Below are 15,677 nucleotides of genomic sequence, written 5' to 3' on the forward strand. Positions count from 1 at the left end.
CTCTACGCAGTTTTAGTAAAATCAGAGTAGTAGCATCGATTAATGCAACATGAATTTGCATAATCTCAGTCTCATTGAATATTTTACATATGTATTTAATGTTTTGCTACATTAAAATTTTTGTAAGATTAGTGGCATAAATAGTTTGTGATCGATGTGGAGCTTATTATATGGCACAAAAAAATAATTTTTTTTTGTCAATTTTTATGCTTTTTTCTTTCTCATCTCACTATTTATTTTCCGTTTTCTTTTTTTTGGTTTTTTAATTTTGTGTGTCTGAAAAAAAAAAAAAAAATATTTTTTTTTTTTTTTTTTTTCTTTTAAGCTAAGACGTTGTGCTACTTTTGACCATTTATATGGATGTTTGTTACAACAACTACAAATATGTACTTGTTATTTAGGAGTCCCTTTTACTTTTAGTGCAAAATTCGAAGAAGAAATTACTTTTAGTGCTTTTTAGGAGTCATATATTTTGAGTGGAGATTTAGTGCTACTTTGCGAGGCTAAAGTGTATATAGTCTCTTGATTGAGGGTGACGAACTGAACCTCCCCCAGTCTGGGCCAGGGAGGCAAAGTATATGATTAGCCCAGAAAGAAACCGACGCTGTTTAGTTTAAAATATGTCAAACCTAATAATTCTGCATTGCTTTCGCATCAAACCTAATATATTTTGTTTAATTTAAAATATATCAACAGGTAGCAATCTGACTCTGCCGCATATGATTCGATCACACGTTTTGAGGACGAAATCTAACCAATAGTCTGCAATGCCCTCGTCAAGTGCAGAAAAAAAAAAAAAGGAAGACCGAAGACTTTTCACAATCAACTTGATGAATTGAGCTGGCAATTGGCGTGAACCACTTTTAATAAATTCCAAAACCCGTAAAATTCACACATCCACACGTTAGTATTCTGGAAGCTCTGACGGGCACTACGACTTGGATTTTTTTTTTTCTCTTTTTTTTTTGGAATTTTTATGCAGGGAGCCTGGACCGCTGGACGAGATATGTCGAAATAATAATTCCAAATCCTGTTGCCCACACGTTATATTTGTTACTTCAAATTTTTCATTCTGACAGGATATAAATTGCTCTAAATTCCTGTGCTCGTAAGGGTGGGTGGATAAATAATTAAAAGCACAGCACGCCTAGATCTGTTGGACAAAATATTTATATATATATATATATTCAATTATTAATTTGTGGGCTAGCTTCTTAACATATTTATTAATTCATGACCTATCTTATGGTAGTAGTACTATCCTAAATTTTATTAGGAGTATTATTTTTTTTTTAAATTTTCATTTTCAAGCAAAATATATTGGGCTTCAAGTTCCTGATATTTAGGAAATGATGTCAAACGATTAAAGATTTTAACCAGGAATACTAGTCTATCTTTTCTTTTCTGCCCTCAGGATGCATGCCCAACTTTTTTGTGGAATTTCTTTTTCCAAACGTTTGGATTCAAGTAACAGGACGTAGACAGTTTTTCTCGGTCGTGCACGCGGACTTTACTTGCCCATTTTGGTGGAGAAAAAATGAAGAAATATCATCATCGTCATGTTAGTAAGTAGTAATTTGATGAGGTTTCTGGACCTTTTGGCTTTGTGCTAAGGGGGGAGTGAGGAGCGGCCATGATGGATGGATAGGCTGCATTTGCCTCGCAAATTCCTCCTCTTTTGAACTCAAGACTTTCTCTTCAACACGCAGGACTTGACCAGTCTACCACCACCCAAGTGCTCGTGAAAGTCAACAGTCTCCTGGGCTCTCGGTACCACCAAGACGTGAGAGATCAAAAGTTTAATTTTTATTTTTAACTTTATCACTTTAATTGTGTCTGGCACTTAACTGTGACTTTCTTCTTCGACGAGATTTCAATTAGATTAAAATAAATTATATAAATTATATTAACTTTGATTCCTTCTATTTTAAATTAGATTAAAATAAATTATATAAATATTATCGTTATGATAAAAAAAAAAAAAAAATTGCTCGCGAAAGTTTTGGCTGGGAGCTCTCTCGGTCTTTCTTTCAGTCGATTGAGCAAACTTCAAAATATCTCTCCTTCTTGTCATGTCATTCCAAAACGGTCCTAATAAGGGCAGCTCCAATAGGGGTGTAATGGGGAGCCATTACACCGCTCCATGACACGGCTCCCCATTGGAGCCGTGTCATGGAGATTACACGCATCACATGTATGATGCGTGTAATCCATTGAATGTGGGCCCTTTGTGCCTTTTTATTTGATTTAACTTATGTAATATTATGTTATGGAGTTCAACTAATTACATTCCGAATTATTAATTAAGTATGGATTATTATGATATCTTCGCATTTGAAGTATCAAATATTTGTTTAATTTTCTACGTAATTATTTTTAAAAAAATAACAATATATTATTTTTGAAACATAGAAAAAGATATATTATTCAAACTTAAAAATTAATAATATCATTTTTAGAAAATAAAAAAATTCAAAATGTACAAAATTTAACGAAAGTTAGTACTTTATTTTTTAAAAATAACAAAATTAGTTTTAAAAATTACTTTATTTATTTATGGGATATGAGTTATGCATTATTAAAATAAATATTTGATTAATTGTGGACCCATGCTATTACACCTTGTGGAGTGTAACCCATTGTGAGTGAAAGTGTAATAAAAGAGGAGAAAGTGGAATGCTGACGTGGCATGTGGATTACACTCCACAAAGTGTAATAGCATTGTGGATGCTCTAATGATGAATAGTTCAGCAGCCATGAACACCTGTCCTGCAGCGGCTGACCACGAATTACCCAGTACTGCAAAATATCCATCTCCGGTCTTATCCAAACGGATTTTGTTCTTTAAATCATGAAGAAACCAAAGGAGCTTATATCACAACGGGTCACATACGCGCTCTTTGTCCTGGCGATCATATGGATATGGTTTACCAAATCCCGACTCGTGAGGTTTTTGTTTTTTTTTTATTTTGTGCTGTCGTATTTAATGGAGTGCACCGAAGACGTTACTGATTTGACACCATATCAATAGCCCCATTTGATATGAATATGAATATGACAAGAATTAATATAAATATGAATATGACTAGGATTTGATAGGATATGAACATGGCTAGAATTAATTGTCAATAATTTATCCAGGGTTCCATAGCATATTAAGGATATTTTCTTGTAAGCGATGCTTAGAGTGCCCTTATCAACACACCTAATTTATCATGTGAATAAATCGTCGCAATTGTTGTATTTTTCATATTTATATACTTTCTCAAATTAGCCACACACTTTTTTTTTTTCAAGAGTAGAACTAATATCTGAATTCTGTCGGATGTCCATTGAATGATAGTTAATCAAACCATTATATATTAATTGGTTATTTCAACTTACTCTAACATAAAAGTTTATAACTTTAACGTGTTATCTTATTACTTTTTTTTTTTAATCACAAAAAAGAAGTGAAGTTTTCACTTTCACTTGATTAGCTTCGCTAGTAGTGTACCGAGTCTTACCAACTTGAGCTTGTGGAAGCAGAAATTTGGCAGTCGTTGATCAAATTTCCAATGTCAGAATCGTCTCCAACTAAGTCGTAAGCAATTGTTTAGTTGTTGCTGCATCCCCCTTTCCAAGTTTCAACACAAATGCTTGGTGCTGAAATCCATCCGGAAGGGAAATGCCAAACATTTAATCTGGTCTTTCCAAACATTTTAGACCTCGTCGTGGTCCGCAATAGCCACACCCCAGTCCACCTGCCCTCTGCAGGTTCATAAAAAAATTTTAACTCATCCACTTTGGGAGGATTCCATTTCCAGCCAGTTATTAACCAATCTACCCTCCCACCGTTTCTCACGCCCTTCCAATGTCCAGGTCCCAACTATTAAATCTTGAATCTAATAACAACGAAAAAAGATTCCTTCCCTTAATCACCCGGCCAACCCAACCAACAGTTCGCCGGTCACATTTAGCAATAGACAAAACATGTGTTAATCGGAGTATTTGACAAAGTCAAGTCTATCACAAACCTCCAAACTGTCTCAAAAGATTTTTTATTTATTATTTGGACTTGAAAACAATAATATTTTAAACAAATGTTTAGCATCTACAGCTACTTTTTCTACGCTTGTTTTGAATTCTCACAACATTCCAGCTCTGCGTTGAGTATTCAAAATGATGCGCTCAAACTAGGCCTTATTTGATTCAGTCTTTTATTTAGACCCTGGAGACGTCGTCGGTCCTCCGCTATTCACTGCCGCCCATCCTCCTCTTGGCTTCCCGATGAGGATGGTCCTCCGTCGCAGGACAAATTTCAGAATCCAATCCAACCACCCTCTATCTCACCTTAGACTTTATTATTAAACAATTTACTATCAAAAAAAAAAAAAGAAACTATGGACTTGGCAAAATTAATAAAAAAAATTTTACATTTTGTCGTGAACAAATTCAGGCAGTGTTGTATACTGGAATTGACTTGGCTAGCATAAGACCGACCGACCGACCGACGTGTTTTCAAGTGCTACAATAATAATACGTAAACGTTCAAAGTAAACAGACGGATAAGCTAATGCATCAACTTTCTTCTCGTTTTCCTTTTTTTTTTTTTTATTATTTGTATGTATCATTCGGCTAATAATAATAATAGCGTTCACATGCTGTCAGATCAGAGTATAAAGGACCACGCTTATAATAATAATAATAATGAGAAACTTTCAGGGGCGGGCGTTGACGGATGAATTTCTGCGGAGCTTCCTTCCATGATCGTGCATCAGAATTTACTACTTTCTTCTCCATTTTTTAAAACTTTTTTTCTTCTTCTTTCTGTTTTTGTTGGGTGAATGCTTGACTTGCTCTGCTTTTCCTTCCCGTCGACGCAAACAAAAGTGATTAGCAAGCAGGCTGCAAAAAAATCAAAATAGCTGTTGCTTCCTCGTTGATTATATCTAACGAAGAAGGGATGATATTATTATTATATTTAAAAGAAAGTTGAACTCCCCCCTCTCTTCCTTTCCTTGCCTTTCCTTTTCCGCCGGTGGTCTGGTTTGAACACTTTACAAAAGCATCTCTCTTCAATTTGACTAAATTTTTGTCACAAGTTTCATCTTCATGCGATTATTTTTTCCCTAATAAAAACTCATCATCATCGTGCGGTGCGGGTTGATAAACAGGTCAGAAATCCAACCTTCTAGTAGCCGAAGACGTCAATGGTCGGGCATCTTTGATAAAAAGTATCATGATATGATATCATCTTGTTTGATTTTTGGATTGGTGGGTTGGATTGGATTGTTTTTCTCAGATTTTTTTTTATGTATGCAAAGAAAGAAATAAATGATCAGTCTAAGTAGCTAAAGGAAACTTTCGTAAGTAACAAAATTTCAATGTTCAAACTTCCAACCACTACTTTCATATTGCAGTAAACAACTAAAAATTCCACCAAGATAATGTTAAAGAATACCCTATAAGATACAATTATTTGGCATCTCCGATCCAAATAGAAGTCGAAGTCAATTCCCACCGCTTACGGGAGTCGCTACTGGCAAACAAAAGCCTGGCATCATGGACAAACGTTTCAAACACGGGAACAGGAGAATCCTCCCAAGATTCGCTTGATCTGGACTTCTACACTCCAGACAGAATTACTGAAGTCAAGAGTGGAGGGAGGGGAACGGAGGGGGGGAAGAAGGCAAGTCAACAGGGCACGTAGGAGAGAATTCATTTAGACAAGCATCGGACCTGCTTAACTCGACCCCGTTAATCCAATCAATCAAGGATTATAAAAATGCAACAATTACGCACTACTAATTTCATCAAATGGCCCTTTTTTATAAGGGAGGCACCTCTGATGGATATTTTTAGTTCATTTTGTCTGTGCAAATATAGCAGTGAAAGTCGGGAAGTATTTCCCCTTCTCACACTCTTCTACCAATTTTTGTGTGTTCAACGGCATAAGGGATGCCACAAGTCAGGAAGCTTAAGCAAAGCGCTGCTTCACCAGCTAAAAGGTACAGAGAACAGAGTGATTAAACGTCAGTATTTGCGAAAACCATGCAATTGAGATCATTAGCGAGCAATCCTTGGAAGCAAGACAAGGTCAAAAGATGAAAGTGTTGTACATCTCAAGAATGAGCTAATGGTCTCCCTAATGCATTTTCATTAGATTGAAAACTGAGTTTACAAGAAGACTGACAAACACAACACCTCAAGTCCCATTAGCACCATTCTGGTAACTTAGCTCTGTTTGGAAATATATGAAACCAATCCCAGTCAATTTGCATCATCATCATCTTTCTCATTTCCAGCAGTTGCATTGACACCAGAAGTTAGCTCGGCTTCAACTGACATGGAACCCAACCTCTCATATACTTTAGAACCAAATGGAAGAAGCTTAGACTGCCTTGTAAGAGTTTCACTTATCTTCTCATAGTTCCACCTTTGCTGAACGTAGACTATAACTGCTAGAACAGCGGCCGTGACTGGTATTGCAATGTCCCCGAACTTGGAGAAGAAATCAAATCGGGGGTTGACAAACTCGTATTCCTCGGAGAAATAGGGGTTTGGAATGGGAGACCTCACAAAATCGTATGCATGGGGAAGAAGTCTTACTGCTGTTATCCCAATGTAGTAAAACTTTCTCAGTGGTTTACAACGTAACTGCCAAATATAGTTGCCAATTACTTGGGGGAGGAGGAAAAAGTCTTGAATAAGACCCATATACTCCTGCAGTTCAGTTTCCCATTCACGTAGTGTTTGGGATTTGCCAGATGAATCTATAAACTTCTCAGTCTGAAGAGGTCTGTGGCTTGTAGTGAGAGAATGGACAAACAGAACAAGGGCATAACCGATGACATGTATGGTCAAGGTGGTTAGCAAGACCCTCCTGTCATTTGGTACACGATGTGGTTCAAGAGGAGCCCTTGTCAACAATCTGATTCTCGATCTCCACACTTTTTGACAGAGCCTCAGAATAAATGAAAAGGCTACAAGCACAAGAAGCTTCACCGTGTAATCAATTACGCGTATTGCCTGGCTCTTCTCAAGGTCATAAGCTGGGTTCTCATAAGATTCTGAAGCCATCTTTTCAAATATGGCCTCTGCACCCGTAATTAGTGGAAGGCTGTAACCAACAGCTTGGATGCCTAGCATGACAAGAGACATGTAAGGAACAGAATCCACATTGTCCCTGATGTAAAATATCTGGCTTACTATGCAAGCGATTGCAAAGGAAAGTGTTAGGATGCGAAGGCTCCCTTCAACACCTCTACGAGAAAGGATGTCTTCCCTTTGCCCCCGATACACAATAGGAAAAGTTTGGAGCTTGATTGGTCTAAAATAGAGAGGATCATCATCATTCCTTTTGCTGGATATGGAAATCCTAGCAGTTGGACTAACTAACCAACGGGCGGTAGTTGGTGGATATGATACCATAACTTCAATTAGACAATCCAATCCAGCTTCAAGATCCATGCTTTGATACAGAATGTTCCATGAAGCTCGAACATCTCTGCATCCAATTAAATACATCTTTCCAGCATGTTGATTGTATAGCCCCTCCACAAAAAGTACTGAGAAATTGTCAAAAGATTTTCCACTTAGAGCAATTTGAGCAGAAACATTTAGGAGGAGCTGCTTCTCTGTGTATTCAGCTTTATCCTGATAGGGGTTCTCCTGTTCAGTGTTTGAAACATTTGGTGACCAGTAACGCCCCAACAAAGGACCAAGAGAAACAATTTCCATTTGGAAATCTGTTCTTGTGAGAAAGGAGCTGGAATATGAATCTGGAACTGCAGGTATATGAAGAGTGAGGTCTTCAGAAAGAAGAGAGAGACTGACAAGGAATGATTCTGTGGCTTCTAACTTGGGATACTCCAGTAAAGATTTCTTAACCATATTACCAAAGTTGAAGGGTTCACTTTTCTCTAAGACCGCACCAGCTGCATTAATTTTTGTGTATTTATAGTATGGACGAGCAGCTGTGAACTGATCCCACAACTCTGCAGGGCGCACCAGCTTCTCAAATGATAGAGGAAAGTAAGATCCAGCTCCTCCATCAACACTAGAGAAAGTGCCCGCTATGATGCTCCTTTGTTTTATGGAAAATGAGATAGGAATATATAAGCATACTCGAGAACGACAGGCAGTGCGTTCACTATCAAGCAATCCAAGGCAGCCAACCATGCAAAGTTGTCCGCTGGAAGATTTCCAAATTCCCTCAGCAGATAGTGTCATATTATTAAGACCAGTTCTTTCTGCTGCAATGAACTTCTTATCAAATGGAGGAACTGCTCTGAACACTGAAGATATCCTTCTGAAGTCAGGATTGTCAGCCACTTCCTGACATCGGAAATCCTGAATGACAAGCTTAACGTCTTTGAAGCTCCCATCTGTCTCCTTTATCTGCTTATCTGCTTTGAAGGGTCCCAACTTGCTGCAAAACTCATCCGTTCCATTGCATCTCCAGTTCGGCACAATAGTTAAAGCTTCTTGTTTGGTATACTTCTCAAGAATGTTACAAAAATCAAGCCCTCTATACACATCAAAATCACCATTCACCAGAGTATCTTTATATGGGTATGGATCACATGCCCTTGACACGATCTTTTCAGAACCAAACTCGTAGTTTGCAGAAGCAGCCAACCAAGAAGACATGCTAATTTCATTAAAAAATTTTGGATTTGATTTCAAATTTAAGCTCTTCATGCTTCCCCGTATTCTTCTGTTTACCAAAGTGAATGTCCTCGGATAACGAAGCACAAGCAGAATTTGATCATCTTGCACGAGTGGGGGCTGATTAGCATAACCAGATTCCTCAACCCATGGCCATGGCTCAGCAGATTCAGGCTGACGAGATGGTAACACTGTATGCCCCAACAAACACATAACTCTTTCGGCCCCATTCTTCTCTGATTCAGTATAAACTCCTTGGAATGAAATAGAAAGCTGAGAATGACCAGGCCACATATCAAAATGAGGACTTCCCTCATAGGGCGGTTCCATAAATAATCCATCCGATGTTATCCCCATTAGCAATGCACCGCTGACACCAATCCATTTCTTAGATCGATGAACTTTATTAACATCAGTAACCCAAAAAGAAACCAACTTCGAGGGAGATCCATGACTCAGTGAGCCATTTATTGCAAGATCTCTATCATCAAAGGGCATAATGGGAGCACCATTTGACTCCTGCCACCAATCTCCATTCAAAAAGGAGAGCTCTTCTCTTAAACTAAAAACTATATCATCAGCAGGTCTTAAATTAGAAGCAGAAGATAAAACCAAGGAGCATTCTTTCTTCACCTCATCCATCCTATCATATCTGTAAGTCATTGAATTTCCACTCCTGCTCCTACCACCAAACTCTCCATCAACAAGGTATGCTTTTCCAAAACCAAAGCACAACAAAACTAGCAACCCTGTTAAAATCCAACCATCAACTCCAAAACACTTCATCTTTACGCTAAAATTACGATACCCCTCAAAGCACTCCTTTACAACTTCTAATCTGAAAGAATCCCGCTAACCAAATATTAATTTTCTACACCACAACAAATACCTCCTTTTGATCTCCCATACGAATAAAATATAAGTCTGCAGTTACTGATGCAAAAGCAAAGGGAAGTACATGGTAGTACCAGAAATGATCAAGAAAAACAAAAACAAAATTAGGAGCACGAGAATGACATTATCAGAGGACTAGTGTCTGAATGCTGAATGATTTTTGCATTTGCAACTAATTGATGCAGTTACCTGTGAAGTGGGTTGTCCTTCGATTCTTCATCAACGGACTTCTTTGAGGTGAATCCTTGGATCTTTGGATTGAAGAAAAGTGGAGTTGAGAAATCGGGAAGCGATTTGGTGAAGGAAAGTGTGAACTTGAAGCAAAGAAGAGGAGTGATTGTGACACTGAGAAGTCAACCTATTTCTCTACGCAGTTTTAGTAAAATCAGAGTAGTAGCATCGATTAATGCAACATGAATTTGCATAATCTCAGTCTCATTGAATATTTTACATATGTATTTAATGTTTTGCTACATTAAAATTTTTGTAAGATTAGTGGCATAAATAGTTTGTGATCGATGTGGAGCTTATTATATGGCACAAAAAAATAATTTTTTTTTGTCAATTTTTATGCTTTTTTCTTTCTCATCTCACTATTTATTTTCCGTTTTCTTTTTTTTGGTTTTTTAATTTTGTGTGTCTGAAATCCAAAGCAAATGAAATAATTTTTTTTGTCACAATTTCAAATTAATTTTGGGTCGTGTCCCAAACAGATGTGTCTGACTCCGATCCTGTCCAGCGGAGAAACTTGCACTCACATGTCACAGACCCGGAATCCACGGGCGAACTTGATGAGTTTCTGAGACGGATCAACACCTTCTTATTAGGTAGGTGCATCAAGATTCAAGACAGAAAACCTCTTTGGAAACTATACATATTTTAAGTTGTTGTATCGTAGGTACAAAATAAGTCAACCAGAAGCACAAAACACCAAATAGGTTTGTAAGGATGATGATACACAATTTTATCAATAAACAATTTGGATATATTTATCGAGGATAATTTGAAAATATTGGTGAAAAATTTCTCAAATGTTTCAAGTTTCAACCACGAAGGCACATTAAAATGTACTCCAAGAACACGTAAATAAATTACTAGCATACTTATAAATTTGAACGTTACTAATAACATGCAGTATTTTGGGCAAAGTGGAGAAGACAATTAGGATACACGCATCACAATTTTATTTTATTTTTTTCAAGTAACAGAAACATTTCACTGAAGTAAATATGCACCGATATCTCCTGGATACTGATGACATTTCAAGTAACTAGCAAAGAGATCTGTAAAATGTTGCATATTCACCTACAGTAGACTAGACTCAACTTCTATTTAAACTTTGAAAATGTTGCATCCACTCTGCTGCACATGAACTATGACAGCAAAAGATAGGCTTATCATTATGATCACAATCTTTTCAAACCTTGAGAAAACTTCTGTGCTGCTGCAAGTTTCAGTGGGATGGAAGTATGGATTGAAGACAGGATCTCTCATGTAATCGTAGGTCCGAAGAAGGAACCTTAAGAGGGTCAATCCAATGTAGTACACCTTACTCAGGGGCTTAACTTGTATCTGCCATATCAAGTTTCCCATTATCTGGGGAAGCAAAAACCAATCTTGAACTACGCTCCAGTGTTCTTGCAGTATGGTTTCCCAGTCAGTCGCTTTGTGGTTTGCAGCTGCTGCAGACATTGTTTCGTCAATCTTGAGTTCCCGAATCACCAGAATAAAAGCAACGCCAATCATGTGAATTATCCCACTTGCAAAGAAAACCCGAATTTCCCTTGGTCCGTGATCTAATGGTGATAAACTTTGAGTACGTTGTCTTGATTTCCATACCTTTCGACAGAGTCTTAGAGCTAGTACAACCGCGACCAAGAGGAGGGATTTCTTGATTATTTCCAGCATTTTGAAGTGCATGCTTCTATCCTTGTACGGAGGATATTTGCTGCGGTAGTGATATCCGCTCCACTTGATCAGAACTATGGTGTTCATGACCAAGGGAAGACAATAGACCAGAACTTGAATGGTCAGCATCAACAAGGAAATGAAGGGAATGACATAATCGTTCTTCTTCATGTACCATAATTGGCTAAATAGGCAACTGATTGAGCCTAGAAGTATTGACACACGTAAAAGCTCCTCAAAGTTTCGACGAAATCGTACCTCTTTTGAGTTGTCAGTGTATGGAATCAGAAATGTCTTTAGCCTGATTGGCCTAAAGTACAAGGGATCCTCTGCATTCCGGGCACTGGAAATTGAGATCTTAGCTGTAGGATTTCTCAACCACCTGGCGGTCTCAGGGGAGTACCCTATCATCACTTCTATCAAGCAGTCCATCTTGCTTCCAAGATTCAGATTCTCATACGCAAACCTCTCAGAATGCTGGAACTGGAAGTCGATTTCCTTGCAGCCTATAAGATACATCTTTCCTCCAAGTTGATCATACAGTCCCTCAAGGTAGATTTTTGATATATGACCATAGTTTTCTCCACTAAGGGTGAGATGTGCTGACACGTTCAGAGGCAGCTTCTCATCAGTAAAAGCAAAATTATCTCGACTTCCAGAATACAGCTCCCCATTATCATGCCTTGTTAATTCGGACCAATAACGTCCAAATAATTTGCCCAAAGTGAGTATCTCGAAGTAAACGAGTGTCCCTGGCAATTTGTGTTCATGATTATGATCTGGGAGAGCATTGACATGAAAAGACAGCTTACTGGACAGAGAAGACAGCAGAGTCAAGTTATCACGATCTTCAGTGCTTGGATACTTGAAGATCAAATCATGAACCACGGTGCGTATGTTGAACTTCTTGCTTCTCATCCAAAAATCATTGGCCAAATCAATCTTGGAGTACTTGTATGATAAATAAGACCTGCTATAGTCATGATACCTGTTCCAGATATCAGAAGGATGGACTTTCTTTTCAAAAAGCAAAGGGCTAAACGCATCTGTCCCTTGAATATTAGTGATAGTGCCCATGAGAATGCTCCGCTGAGTGATTGACAATATGACAGGTATTACTAAGCTTATTTTAGAATTGCACCTGTTTATATCGTTCTCAAGTCCAACACAGCCAATCATGCACAGCTGCCCATATGAAGGATTCCAAGTTCCTTCTGCAGAGATGGTCATTCCAGAGATACCACTCCTAGCCCCAGAATAATAAACATCCTCCAAAGGAGATATGACTCTAAAGAATGCAGAAACCTTTGCAGCTCTGAGCTTACTGATGTTGTCCCCTAAAGCACAACGAAGATCAGTCATCATCAGCCGAAACTTATGAAAGATGTTGTCTTTGCTTTCAACCTTCTCACCGAGTACAAAAGGCCCCAAGTTCTCACATATGTTGCTACTGTTGCAATTTTCCACTACAATATCAAATTTTTCAGAAGCAAAGTTTTGAAGGACTCTACAGAAATGGTTCCCATGATATACATCACCTCTCTTCTCTGACGATTCGTGTTCGTACAAGTCCGAGTTGCATGCTTTTGAGACAATCTTCTTGGAGATAAACTGATAGCTGGAGTCATAGGTTTGATGACTGAGCCGGGAAACGATACTGATGTCGTCAAAATATTTGGGGTCTGACCGTCTGTTCAAACTTCTCAGGTCACCAACTATTGTCCCGCTGGTCAAAGTGAAACTCTGAGGATATTGAAGAACAAGCATAATTCGATCATCTTTGACAGGAGAAAATTGGCGGTTATTCTTGCAGCCATAATTCAATGACCACGTAGAAAAATCAGGAGGACTTTCTGAAAAAGGAGATACTGAATTTCCCAACATGCACAACAAACCCTGCCCTCCCTCGTCTTCAGACTCCACATAATGTCCTTCAAAAGCAATTGTTAGCACAGAGTATCCAGGGCTTTTATGAAACTTGGGATACCAAGTCTGCGGCATGTCTGGCAAAGTGCTGTTCCTCGTAATGCCTATAGACAACAGTCCACAAACGCCAATGGCATTGTTACTTGGATCGGAAAGATTAAATCCCATCACCCAAAACGAAGCTAGCTTTAGAAGTGATCCACTGCCACTAAAGTTCATTGGCATGTCACTTGAATCAAATGGCATCAGTGGTACTCCACTAGCCTCTTGCACCCAATCTCCATTTTGGAAAGAGAGACCCTTGGCAATTTCATAGAACTTTTGAATTCCAAGTTGAGCTTTTGAAGCTGAAGATACAACGCGGGCGCATTCTCTCTCGACTTCCATAAGGCGTTCAAACTTGCAAATCCTTTTAAGGTCATCCAACTCTTCTGAATCTTCATATGCTGGTAATAATGAACTTGTTGCACCAACCAAAAATACCAAAATGAATGGCAAAACTAGTCTAATGTGAGAGAAAAACCGGAAGTCCATTCTTGATAATCTGAACTCTCTGTTTTAGTGTAGAAAACCAATTCGGCTTCAACTTACAGGAAAATGAAGTTCCTTCTTTTTTTTTTTTGGGTGGAAACTATCTGAAGGTTTTGCTGTAGAATGTTAGCAGACTGCCATGTTATATAGAGATAAAGTCGCATCAAAGTCCAAAAGAAAACGTCTGAAATGATCACTTCTTATTTGGACATAGCAATTCAGCTTTTTGCAGAATTGAAGAACATAGTGCCGGATACCCTAATGGTAAAGTTTCATCAAGTCTAAAACATCTTTGTCAACTATCTTTGTGAAATCAGCCGGCCTGATTGTTCCAGTTAGTCTATGGTTTAAGGTACTGTGTCATAGAGGTTCTTGTTGTCAGTACTGGCACCAAGTTGGATTCTGAGCAAGCTTCCAAAGTAATTGCAAATTAGGTAATTAGAGAAAACCTCACTATCCCATTTCGCCAATAAATGAGATCTTCATCAAGATCAAAACCCCAGACTGCAAGTCGCCATCCTTGGAATCGACAAATTTTTTACAAGCCAACTTGCTACTTTTTTAAAGCAAGGGGTGTGATTTTAAGAAATGAGGAAGGGGAAGTGTTGAGATATGCCAACTTTTCCTACTGATTTTATCATATTGTGTTTGATATCAAAATAATTTAGTTATTAGAAGAATAAGAATATTTGTTAACCAAAGATCATGTTGGTTTGTTAACAAATATATTAGCTAAGATTTGCTAGTAGAAGAATATTATATTTTGTTGAGATTTTTAGGATAATTGTTAGTTGGATATTTTGCTAGTTTGTTTCATGCAATCACTATAAATAGTGAGTTGATGAATGTAGAACATAAGTTCATTTTCTACCTTCAATACAAGTCTCTTACAAGCTTTTTTTTGCAACACTAAGGTGTTATTTTTTAGTTTATGCCCCAAAAAATCAATAAAGTGGTATCAAGAGCCTATATCTTAAGGGCCTAAGTCTTTTTTTTTTTTTTTAGAGTGATGCATTGGTGAGGATCCTTTATAAGTTCAAAACCATGACAGGAAAGAACTTTTTGTCAAATGTTTCAAATTTTAGTGGTGAAACTTACTAAATTTGGGTCATAAAATTTTGAACTTATTTGGTAGTCAATGATCTACGGGATATGGCGGAGACGAATTTTGTTTCGCCAGCATTTGAAGAGCTGATAGATACACAAATTAGAAACCACAAAGTTGTAGTTAGACAGAGATCCAACGCCAGCATTCGCATTTCAATTTTTTATGCCGTTTTCCCAAGGATAATGGCTAATGATTTGATTGAGAATAAACTATTCTCAATTAAAATAAAAAGAAAAAGTTTCACTATGAATTGGTCAGATTTTGACAATTCTAAAGTGGAACATGATGATGAAATCAAGAATTCAGATCCTGAAAAAATTCAGGAGGAGATCATTGATAAATCAAGAGGTATCAAATTGATTCCTGATATTTATCAAGATTATAATATATCTGTTTTTGAGTCTACAGATTTTGATGGTGATGACAAAATGAAAAATCATGCAAAATTTCATATTTTCTGTATAGGTTCAAATATCGTCAAAGAGTGTTCCACTTTAAATCTATGAGAATGTTATTTGAAAATATTTATAAAAAAATCATCTTTTATGTGGAGTTTGGCATGAGAAGACAAAAGAAGTGGTCCGTTGCAAGACTAATATTTAGCTTGCATAAAAACCCAAAGGAAGAAGTTCATTGCAAGGCTAATCATCAATTGCAG

General features: G+C 37.6%; 2 protein-coding genes across 3 annotated transcripts; both read right to left on the bottom strand.

The window, feature by feature from the left end:
- Positions 1-6,026: 6,026 nt before the first annotated feature.
- Positions 6,027-9,910, bottom strand: LOC113769556. Of its 2 annotated transcripts, none has more exons than XM_027314035.1 (2): positions 9,736-9,910; positions 6,027-9,401 (listed from the first exon to the last, which is right to left on the bottom strand). In XM_027314035.1, exons 1-2 carry the CDS (start codon positions 9,764-9,766, stop codon positions 6,253-6,255), a joined length of 3,180 nt encoding a protein of 1,059 aa, XP_027169836.1. In that variant the 5' UTR covers positions 9,767-9,910; the 3' UTR covers positions 6,027-6,252. The 2 variants fall into 2 exon arrangements, with proteins under 2 accessions (XP_027169836.1, XP_027169835.1); XM_027314034.1 differs by having other exon boundaries at positions 6,027-9,585.
- A 968-nt stretch (positions 9,911-10,878) lies between these two features.
- On the bottom strand, positions 10,879-13,914 carry LOC113767897. Its single transcript, XM_027312101.1, has one exon. The coding sequence runs from the start codon at positions 13,912-13,914 to the stop codon at positions 10,879-10,881; it is 3,036 nt and encodes a 1,011-aa protein (XP_027167902.1).
- Positions 13,915-15,677: the final 1,763 nt, after the last annotated feature.

The sequence above is a fragment of the Coffea eugenioides genome, chromosome 4 (genome assembly GCF_003713205.1).
Source record: "Coffea eugenioides isolate CCC68of chromosome 4, Ceug_1.0, whole genome shotgun sequence".
Classification (NCBI taxonomy): domain Eukaryota; kingdom Viridiplantae; phylum Streptophyta; class Magnoliopsida; order Gentianales; family Rubiaceae; genus Coffea; species Coffea eugenioides.